Consider the following 12,196-nt stretch of genomic DNA (forward strand, 5'->3'; position numbering starts at 1 on the left):
TCTTTCCTCAAGTACAAGTCATTCACTAGGGCAATCAAAATACTTTTTATTTCAAAGCTGTTTTTATGGATTAAAAACCTACTGTTTTAGAATTAAAAACTAAGGAACAGATCTTCATTGATAATTTTGTCCCTTAGCACACAAAATTTTCTAATTTTTACTGCAGTACAACAGTCACCATGTGACTTCTGGCATAAGCACCATTTTATAATTTGATTATGAATTTGCTATTTTGAAATTCAAGTTGTCAGCAGCTGTAACTAGCATGGCCAATGGTGAATAATAAAGGATCCTAGAGTAAAATTAAAGACATGTTGGCCATTCTTATTCTGTAGCGATGAATGCACAGAAGACTGCCTGGACTACTGCTGAAGTAATGCTTTGCTACTTATTCCAATGGTAACATTTTTTGGCATATGCACATGCATGCCCTAACAACCTGGAAAACCTTCAAAGTGGCTACATGAAACTAAGAGGACACAACCACCTTAATAGTTCTGAGAATAGCATTGTCATGAATAAAAAGATTCTCACCGAAAAATGTGCAGTCATACCCCACAGACTTTTTTGAACTGTGAATGGCAGTGATCCATAGACGATACTGTTGCACAAAAAAAATAATTTATGCTACCAGTTCAGATTAAAGTTTAGATTGACTTAGTTTCCCTGTGCAGGATCAGATGCTTTAGATGTGTCTATCTTTTAAATTGTGTTGAGTACAAAATGTTTTTATTATATCATCATAATCTTGAAATCTAAGTGTGATTACTTTTGCCATGGCAGTCTTGTCGCTACATGGAATTCACTGTACGATGGATTGCATCATGTCTGTGTAAACCTTGTGTAATGGTCTATATGTAACAAAACGGACTGAGCTTTTTAAAAGATGAATATGAGAAATATTTTAAAATAATTGTCATTTTACTTCATTTCAAAAGCACCTTAATCTGAAACATTTCAGTGTTCTGAGCACCTGTTTATACATCTTTTCCTGGTGAATATAACAATGCTTTCATTAGAATTGTGCTATTAAACGAATAGGGACTTCTGCAGTTATTTTACTCATAGTTCAATCTGATGGTCTCATTTAACAAGATCCAATAGTTGTTAATATAATTGGGGAAAACCTTTAAGAAATTTGCAAATATTATATTAATTTATCCAGATTAAAAAAGTAAAATGTTTTAATTCTCAGATTCAAATGCAACATCACTGGGTATTAGCATTCAATCAATATATTATTAATATTAGTACACAAAATCTTGTAATGTTCATCTTTTTATTGAATATTCAGGTAAATATTTCACATTAATACAGGCTACATAAAGTAGAGCCACTATACGACATGAAATTTACTCAACATTTTCCTTTTAAGTATGTAAACAATTATACATGTATTTACCACCCTAAAAGGTTGAAATCATGTAATCACCTAGTTCTCTGTTGCATACAAGTAGCATTCAGTAGTGTTTAGCCAAAAGCACTAGCTTTATCCGATTTGAGTTCAAAATGGCTAAACTAACTGGAGAACAGAATCAGCTGAATAGGTAACTCATTTTGTTCTTATAACAATGGGCTAACAAGTTTCCATTGTAACAGCCCACAGTGGAAAAAATAGTTTAGTTAGGCACATTAAAAAAAATCCCAAGTTCTTCCAAGGTCAGACTTCTCCAAACAAAATTTAAAAAAAAGTAAAAGAAAAGGAAATATAGGCCCTCCTAGATTAGTTGACATATTTGAGGTGCATGTTTCCAATGTGAGGTGCCCAGGTACCAGGCCAAATCTAAAATGGGAAAAACAACATAAAACAGAACATTAATTTCATGGAATATTTGGAACAGCATTGCAAAGAACTAAAGAAAATTACATTTAGAAGATCCCAAGCCTTAAGCACCTAGCTTAATTAAGCTTAATTCCAATTCAAAACTCCAAGGAAATGCTATGAATACAGTGTAGTTAAGATTTAAGACATCTGAAAATGAAGAACACAGCCTACTTCTTGGGCAAGATAGAACAATGTGGGATAGTTCCAACAGATTGATCTGCAGTTGGCTGATCAACTGCACTCAGCATGTGGTTCTCAAAGAAAAAAAAACCATCTACGTGTAGGGAAGCATGCAGTAAGGATTCTCAAGGTTCTGTCAGGGCCAGTACTCTTTTAACATTTTCAGAAATGATCTAGATGAAGGAACAGAAGGGTAATTCATCAAGTTGCATATGACATAAACCTGGGGGAACTGCTAACACTTCGGAAGATCAACTCAAGATTCAGAAGGATCTCAAGTGACTTGCATATTGGGCCCTATCCAACAAGATGCAACTCAGTGGCAAGGTAAGTGAGGTCACTTTTCACTTAGGCTGGAAAAATCAAATGCACAGGTAGATCTAACAGTAGATCCTATGAGAGGATCCATGTATCCTGATGCAGCACTGCTTAAGAATGAGTCAGCAGTGTGCTGTAACTGTCAAAAAAAGCTAATGCAGTTCTAGGCTGCATCAACAGAGGGATAACATCAGGATCCCGGAAGGAGATAGTACCATTCTATATCACATTGGTGGGGCCATATTTGGAGTACTGCATCCAGATCTAGTCAGCCCAATGCAAAAATGGTACTGAGGCCCTAGAAAAAGTGCAGAGAAGAGCAACAAAGATGACAAAGGGTCTGGAGGATAAAACCTATGAGAAATGGTTAAAGGAACTAGATATTTTAGCTTAATAAAGACAAGGCTGAGGGGAGACATGATAACAGCCTTTCAATACTTTAACAGCTGCAACAGAAAAGAGACGGTTGATTTATTCTCCACAGCACTTGAGAGTAGGGCAAGAAGCAATGAGTGAAAGTTTGTCAAGGGAGAACCAATTTTCTGACAATAAGAACTATTGCCTCCTAAAGTTTTGAGTGCTCACTTGCTGGAGGCTTTCAAGAAAAAAATTGGACAACCATTTGTGTGAGATGGTTTGAGAACTCCTACCTTGGGCAGGTTGTTAGATTAGAAGACTTCCAACCCTTTGATACTATGAAAAGTGACCAGATTTTAGAAACCTAATCATCATAAAGTAATCTTTCACTTTTAAGTAGTCCCTACCATGTGTTACCCTTTAGAGTGACTTCATTTTAAGAGTACATGGCTTTCAGTAAATTTATCCAGAAATCTAATTTGAATTGGAAAGATCTAAGCTGTGTATGTGCGCGTGCATGTGTACATCTTTGAGTCAGGTTTGATTCTTAGTGACTACCTGGACCAGTCCCTGTAGTTTCCTAGGAAAGTTTTCAGAACTGGTTTGGCAATGCCTTCTTCCTAAGTTTGACAGAGGGGGACTGGTGCAAGGTCACCAAGCTGGCATTGTTTATAAAGTCTCTCATAGGTCCACATTTCTTATCTCATAGGTTCACATTTAATTTCTACTAATTTCCATGAGCCTGGAAAACAGAAATAATCTCTCATGTTCAATTTTATTATTTCAGACAAAAGTTTGAACTTAAAAGATGATTACTGCACCTGCTGAGCATCAGTACATTCTGCTGAATTTTGAACCACCTTTATCATGGGATTCCATGCTGGATCTGGAGTATGGAGTCCATTGAAAAGATGACCACCTGGTCCATCAGCAAGCTGAGGATGAGAGGGTATTATAGTGCCTCCATACATGGAAATTGGTACGCCCTGGAACAGGAAAGGAGTAATAATTTACATCTAACAGGACAGAACCTGGCCTACAATTATTTATAAGTACCATATAAAGATACAAACAAAAAAGCTTATTCCAAAGCATTTTCTGTTTGTGGCAATACAACAGAATGAGACAATGGAAGAAGTCTATAACATTTTAAAAGGTTAGGAAACATACAAAAAGGCATGAGTATTCCCCAGATTTTCAAACAATTTAAAGATACATTTTAAACTTGTTTTGGATGGAGATGCATTTTTCATATAGGTTCAATTTATTTTCATTTATGTGAAACTAATATAACTCAATAAAGTCCTGTTCATTTGGCCGATCCCCAAATTCCTTCCTCTAATCTCAGGTTCCAAAGTTTCCTTTGTAACTTAAATTTTATTCCTAATAATAATTTAAAAGGATTCTGGAGAATTTCAGCACTTTTGGGAACAGGACAGCAATGAATGGTCATTCCCCATCAATGTATTCTTAAATACACACCTATTTTCCTGAGTATGCTTGCCCACTTTGGATATGAATATTGCGTTTTCTTAGAATTAACTCATATATCACTGACACCTGATTGCCCCTTTGAACTTGATTTAGTAGCAACTATTCTGAGTGAAACAGAATAATACCTTTTTTATCTCCGTAAGTGTAATGACTGGAGAAAAAGTTTAAAATTTATTAAGGTAATTGTGCAAGGATTTTGAAACTTTCAAATCAAGTGTCTGAGATAGAAAATTTCAATGAAAATACTCTCATAAAAAGTATGGAAATGAAATGAAACTTATTAAACTCTACTGTAGAAATTTTCTAGACAATGCAGCATGTATGTGAGAAAATATACATTAAAATACATTGAAAAATACACAAAAATGTACTTTAAAATCCACAAAGCTGTTTGGCAGAGGCTGCTGGAAAATATTTGTGGGTGCCACTATTCCAGAATCATCTCTCTCCATTGGTTGATGTTGGGAAAAAGAGCCTGGATCAGAGAGTTGCTGATGCACTGCATGATTTCCCATTGCAGGCTGGGACCAACTGGATAGGCCTTCTAAAAAGACAAAAAAAGCACATTAAAAATTGGACAAAAGCCTGGAAAATCCTTTTGTAGTTTCATCTGTAACCTTATTATGAAAATAGAAATGTCACTTTTTCCAGTCTTTGCCCAGAGAATTTCATACTTGCAGCTAAAAACAGCTTCTTGGTTTTGCTAAAGCAATGCAGTAATCTTTTCTGCCAAGGAGCACACATGCTACTTAAAAGACATAGTAATTTGTCTCTTTAGTGAAAATGTTTGCAGTAGTCAAGAAAAAAATATCCAGCTATCAGCAGACGGATCTTTCTTCATCTCACTTTATTGCACCTCAAAGAACCAATGTCTTCCTTCTTTTCCAATATCTAAAAATCCAAAATGTGGTTTTCCTTCCATCTCCCAAAGTCTTTTTCCTTGTGTCATCTTCAGTTGTGTGCTAACTTAAACAAGCGTACACTTACATTTCTTCATTCACCTCAGCAACTTTTTTTGAGGAACACTCCTCTATTCTCTTATGGGATATTTTTTACCATTTTTTTATACTTGGAAAGAGATTGTGCAGGTGAATATGATCAAGTCCTGCAAGATGCTTAACATCTTTCCTTTATCTTACAGTTACAGAAAAAGTTAAAAATCCTCTCACCTGAAACATTGTTAACACCAAATGACCAGATGCCACTGTGTCCTACAGGAGCTGCGAAGTTGTTTCCCAGGGGCGTAGGGGTTACAGAACCTCCTTGCCTAATTCTAGCAAGTCGTTCTGTTCCAATAGGTGGTGGCACCTTTCGATCTTGACTTGTGCTCCCTGATTTTGGCTGTCCCAGATTAGAAGGTGCAGATACAGCTGAAAGAGGAGAAGATGATCCCGAGGAAACTGATGGAATAGGTGATTCACCTGATGGAAAAACAGTTCTCTTGCTTTATTAAATATGAAGGCTTATCTAGAATAGTTAATTTTCTCCTTAGTGGAAAGATTCAAATTTTACAACTATTGCTAGTACTGAAGCATTTTGAAAGAAATGAAAATAAAAACCTTTTAATTCTAATTTAGTAGACATGAGGATAAGTTGTTTAATGGATGGAACAGGCACCCACAGTGCAATTCATTGTTAAAATAGCTTTTATTAAGCAATAAAGTTGTAAGAATTATTTCAGGGGTGGATAGCTTTTATGCTGCAGCCTATGTTTTGATATAATTTCAATGGCAGTAGCAGATGGGGATGTAGGGATAGACGCCCCTCCTCTTCTCAGCATTCACACCAGTTCTTCATAATTGTGCGTGGTGATATCAGGTTTTAACTTCTCCTTTTCTTGTAATTGGTCAGTGAATAATAACTGAGCAAAAACAGGAGAATAAGGAAGAAGTGGTTGACAAGCCAGAGATTGCTTCAAATTCACCAGTTATTGTACCTCTGATTATATATTCTTCAATGACAAGAATATCTGAAGTGCACTGATACTTTAGATTCAGTTTATAGGTTCAATGTATAACTTTAAGATTAAATTTGCTTCAGCAGTAACTTACAAATTTGAAGGAAAAATCCATAGAATTGCCCATTGCTTTTAATTTTTTAAAGCTTTAATTATCCTGCAAAAAAGGGTAATTTAAGTAAACAAATCCTTTATTTTTTTCAAAGACAATATTTGAATAAAGGACTTACTTTATTCAAATATTGCTTTTGAAAGAATAAAGGATATATTTATTTAAATTATCCTTTTTTGCAGGATAATTAAAGCTTTAGAAACTAAAAGTTATGTGGAATTGTATGGATTTTTTCTTACAATTTACTATTGGAGTAGGCATTATGAGAAAAATAATGCACTACTCCTTATTTTACTGCAGAGAAGGGTTTGGAACCACAAATTGTATATGGCAGAAAATACTAAGGGGAAAACCTGAAACTATCGTTCATCTTAGTCTCATCCACAGTTCAGATTTAAGAATAACAGCTTAATTCTATTTAGAAATCTTCTCTCTTTTAGCTGCCAGTTTCCCTCATCAACCAAACAAACAAAATCACACAATAAGCAAAAAGGCGATTTCAACAGATTCATAGGCTGAATTAGACAAACCATCTAAGCTCCTACATGAATTTGTAGCACTTGTCCAAGGATGGGGAGAAAAATGTTGCCTGTTAAAACTGGGAGTCCCAACAGGTCCTTGAAGATAAACCCGTGCTCCTTGAATGTTTGCAGAAAAGCCTGCCATAGGTGTTGAAGAAGAGTTTGAGGAATTGCTGGATGGATCTAGAGAAAGGAAATCTAAAATTAGTTCAAGTATATTTGAGAAAATAAATCCAGAAATCAAGAATACGTTATCTCCGGTACAACTTACATTAAGGTCAAGAAAAAAATATTCAGAGAATGCAACACAAATCTTGGGACAGTGAAATGGGTGGCATACAAATTTAATCTCTCTCACTGAAATTTAATTTAATTATTTAAAGAACTTTTAGAAAGATATTTAAGAAGATCCTGCTCTGAATTGTTTATTACTAAAATACTATATTCCCCATAGCTACATTTAAGACAGAAAAAGAAATATATGTATTTATATTTGTATAATACAAAAATATATGTATAATACAAAACTGTACATGGCAAGCTAAAATACAAAAAATAAACCGGTATTATCAAATTTATAGTCAAAATTCTAAAATAACCATTGATCTTGAGAAGACATAGATATGTATATGCAACTTGAAATTTTAATTTTTCTTCATAGTGGGACAGCAATATTAGTCAGATCTAACTGTGAATACTTCGATGCATACATTCACATTTGTCAGACTACATATTAATTAAAAGAAATAATAATCTTACAGAGTGCATATGGAGAAAGATCAGCTCAAAATGGTACAGCAGACATCATTTCAGAAACTGGGTGCTGCAACTCAACTCCCAATCTCACAAAGGACCACCAAAAGTAATCTAGGGAGCTCTGACATAATTACAAGGAACGTGTCTATATTGTTTGGCCTTTGGAAAAGGGGATTAACCTCCCAAAGTGCACCTTCTTGTCCCTGAATGTGCTAAATATAATCAATATGTGACAATTTTGCTTTCATATTAAACTAAAAACAAATAATCTCTAAATGGCTAATTTTCAGCATAGTTTTCTGTTTGTTGTTTTTATTATTTGCAAATAAGCACAAGGTGAATGTTAGAAAGATTTTGAATTAATTCTGCAATTCTACTTTATATGAATTACATCAGGCTTAGTTGGGAAATGTTATTTACATAAGTCTTCTTTACCTTGAGTCATATACGGATACATTCACTTCATTATGTGAGCATTTATAGAAGTACTCACTGTGATTCAAAAAGGAAGACTGTGTATGATACATATACTATCTACATGGAATAACATAATTAATCAGGGCCTATTAGATTTTAGGAACAATAATTATGTTTTCCTCTCACATGCTACTGGGAATGAAACTGAGAACTTCCTACAAAGAGGACCTCAGTTTTGTTATGATGAAAGCATTAATTCCTGTTTTATGTTGTCTGTCCTTTCTTGAGGTTTAATTTGTGCCACTAAAATAACATGAGCTTACATAAGGCTTTGGGGCTGTACATAACAATATTGAGGAATGTTTCATGATCTCTGGGATCATACATCAGAGGATAGCAAGCTTACATAATAGAACATATAATAAGATCAAGAACAAATGTATTTATGAAAGGAAACAATAGTGCTTGTATGGACAGCTATATAATGATAAATGAAAAAAGATGGCAAAGGCAGCATGTATAATAGCTAACTTTGAATGGCCCTTAAGCATAGACAGAAGGAACTAATGTATCAGAAGATAACCTACTTATTTGTGTCCATAATCAAAGGAAAAAATAGGCAGAAATTAGTTTTCTAGTAGGGAACAAAAACATGATAAAATGCTATGACATGCAAAAAGATTTGATCTGGCTAAAACGGATATGATAAACATTTAAGTGGTGAAGTTTTTGCTGTACATCATCTATACAATATGAGAACGATAATTTCTTAGGTGATACACAAGAGGAATCCAATTTCTGGAAAGAAAATTTAGTTCTGAGTCTTGATGACAGTTTGAAAAAGTGGATCAAGCACAGGGTTCATTGATTTAGCAAATAAAATTGATTACTATCACCAAAAATATTTCATACCAAACCCAACAGCGGTTATCACAGGCTGAAATGGCTTGGCAGTTTGCAGAATAAATAAAACGGATACTCTAGAATCTGATTCACTTCAAAAATAAGGAACGTAACTTTCATGGTCCAGATCAAAGATTTCATGCCCAAGGTTGGGGAAAAAACTCAAAATTCTGACTTAAGGTAGACATACTATAACTGTCAAATAAACTTTGGAAGAACATAGATCCACGGATGATTTTCATGTATCTATAGTAAAGTTTTGAAAGTGGAGTGGAAGTTTCTCTAGATGTCTTTGGAATCTTTTGAATGGTATAGTGCAAGTCTATATGATCAACCAAGCATTATGTTATCACATAACAGCTTCTGAATATATGTAATGATTTTATTGTGGTTATATCTCTAGGTCCTTGTTGGGCAAAACAATAACTGCAGATTTGTCAGGACCATCACAAAACCACTAGATTCTGCTTATATTGATTAGTATTGAGGTAATTACACAAAAAGTCTGCTTGTAGAGACCTCAAGATTTGCCTATTTTTATATTTCCATCTGTTCAAATCATTACTGATTCCCAGAAGACTTTAAATCATTATCCTTGCCAGAATTTCAAGAATATACAGTAATTACTTTACATGTCCATTTTTAAGTATTATTGTACTTTTTCCTCACACCAATGATTTCTCTTCCTTTTTGAAAATCTATTTGCATTCAGTGGTTTTAATGACATTTCATCAAAATTTCTGAGGGCTTCCTTCAACCCCTAATCTTATCCAGGGCAATTCTAACTGTGTTTACTAGAATACAGAAAACGACTGCCTAAAGCATAACATAGTCTAGTGACATCTTTTCCAACTAACAAACTTATTAATTTAAGCTCATGAAGGCCTTTCCATAAATTTGTTAGTTAGAAAAGGTGCTATCAGACTCTTTCTTATTTGTCACCGTAAACTAATATGGTTCTATGCAAGTAGCTAGAAAACTAACTTCATTTTATTTTCTTGATGATCGTGTGGTAAAATATATGTTTCCTCAAGATTTAAAATATCCAATTCCCACTTTAAAGTACACCTGCACACTCATTAAAAACAACAACAATGTATTAAACCATACCTTTGGTGATATCACTACCACCCTATAATCACTGAAAGGTAAAAAAGAAAAGACATTTGGACTTACTGTGAAATTCTATTTTCTGAGACTCACAAAGGGCATTTCACATTTTGGGCATCTTCTATTGGAAAGAGTAGGCATGGTCCACAACTGCCTATTCTGTGGAAGGAACTATCTTGCCTCCCATAATCAGAATGGAAAAGCAGGACAGCTCCTCAACTCCACTGTCAAATTTTCTAAAAAAAATCTACTTCAAAACATGACTATGCAGGAAGTTTGAAGATAGCTGGCTAAAGCTTTAAAGAGTAGATAGGCTCATAGAAAAAAAATCCAGGACAACTCCCAAATTTGTAGTTGTACAACTATGTTGTAGTTGTACAACTCCTATTTGTAGTTGTACAACTATGGCAGAAACTTTCTCTCTCCACACGTTTCTTGAAGCTGATCTTGAAAGAATAGCGGTGAGTCAAAATACTGCCTGTGAAGCTCTACACATTATGGAACCAAGAAAACACTCCCTAAACCTTTTAAAAAGGAAAATCATCTTGGAAGGCAGCTATAATTGCCACTTTCCTAAATATAAAAGCAGTATTAAACACTGGTGGCTATTTGTCCATAACTTGATAAGACAGGACTGGGCAGTTAATTGCCTAGAAAAAGCAGATGTACAAATCTGAAAAAAATATAAACATTGCTTCAGATTTCCCAAACTTTGGTGCCCTATCTAGAGAAAATTCAATGTATATTACAGCCTATAATAACCACATTATTACCACAGTATGGTAATATTGAGCAAAAACACTTGAGAAGAGTGAAGTTCATCTCTGGCATGAAAAAATGGTTAGGAAGCAAGACTGCTTTATCCATGTGAAAAATACTACCCTAACAATTCAAACAATTTCTGGCTGGAAACAGAGTTTTACTTTACTTAACTGAACAAGTTGCCAAAGAACCCATTGGAGAATTCATGACAGTCAATGTTGACATTCCACAGAGAATATCTGTGTACTGGGGAACTTTCAGAAAAAAAAACACCCTATATAGGGCCCATTTAAAATGTGGGTGAAATACAAACAATTCTGTGTATTTGTTCTTTATACAATGGAGGGCCTTGAAATTTCTGCTTGCAAAAGCAGCAAAATCTTGTTCACCAGATCTGAGGCTAGGCTCTTTTCTTCACATCATTTATCTAGCAACATTTTACCTTTAAATCACAGATTTATCTGCCTGAGCCCCCCGAGTGTCCAGCACTCCCTGCAGTAGTCTCCCACTGAAAGAAGCCTCCGCTGAAGCATAAGTGTCCAGCCGGTAATGCCTGATGAAAGGCGAGGGCCAGGTGGCAGCCCTACAGAAATCCTCTATGAGCACCTGGGTAGACCAGGCCGTAGACATGGCCTCACTCCTGGTGGAGTGCACAGTGATGCCAGCTGCCACCGGAAGCCTGCGTGCCTCATATGCCCTAGTGATGGCTAGCCTAATCCATCTGCCGATAGTGACTGGTGACACCTTTGCCCTTAGGGTAGAGGGCTGGAAGGAGATGAAGAGCGCCTCCGACCACCTGAAGGTAGAAGTGTGTTTCAGGTAGATACGCAGCCCCCTTCTCACATCCAGGCAATGCCAGATCTTTCCCTTTCCCTGGAAGGCATCAGACAGAAGTCCAGAAGCACCATCTCCTGAGCCTTATGGAAAGGAGAGTTAACCTTGGGCAGGAAAGAAGGGTCAAGCCTGAGCACAACTCTGTTGTCGTGAAATGTGCATAGATCTGACCTAGATGACAGCGCATTGAGTTCAGAAATACATCTGGCGGAGGTAATCGCCACCAGGAACACAACCTTAAAGGTTAGGAACTGCAGGCTCACCATCCTCAAAGGCTCGAAAGGAGCCTCTGTCAGTGCCTGAAGCACTGTGGGAAGGTCCCATGTGGGGAACTGGTGTACTACAGGGGGCCTGAGATTAGCTGCCCCTCTAAGAAACCTTTTAATGACTGGGTGATGCGCTAGGAATCGAGAGCCCCCCCCCCCAAGGACTGTGGCCAAGGCCGAAACATGCCTCCTAAGGGTATTGTGGGCTAGACCCTTTTCCAGGCCATCCTGGAGAAACTCCAGCACCTGTGGTACCGAAGCAGACGCCGGATCCACCTGTGCGGACCAACACCAGGACACAAAGGAGGACCAGGTCACATCATGCGGGTGGTAGATTGCCTCCTGGAGGCTGCAATGGTCTTGATCACTCTGGCCGAAAAATGG

General features: G+C 36.2%; 1 protein-coding gene across 1 annotated transcript in view; it reads right to left on the reverse strand.

Annotated features, from left to right (window-relative positions):
- Positions 1-1,260: 1,260 nt before the first annotated feature.
- Positions 1,261-12,196, reverse strand: part of LOC116510318 (ankyrin repeat and KH domain-containing protein 1-like) — a 124,520-nt gene continuing 113,584 nt past the window's right edge. Inside the window, 5 exon segments of the mRNA XM_032219815.1 lie at positions 1,261-1,783; positions 3,502-3,666; positions 4,546-4,718; positions 5,344-5,595; positions 6,789-6,947. Of these exon segments, the coding sequence (XP_032075706.1) occupies positions 1,724-1,783; positions 3,502-3,666; positions 4,546-4,718; positions 5,344-5,595; positions 6,789-6,947 (809 nt within the window). The 3' untranslated portion in view covers positions 1,261-1,723.

This window comes from Thamnophis elegans, chromosome 6 (assembly GCF_009769535.1).
Source record: "Thamnophis elegans isolate rThaEle1 chromosome 6, rThaEle1.pri, whole genome shotgun sequence".
NCBI classification, from domain to species: domain Eukaryota; kingdom Metazoa; phylum Chordata; class Lepidosauria; order Squamata; family Colubridae; genus Thamnophis; species Thamnophis elegans.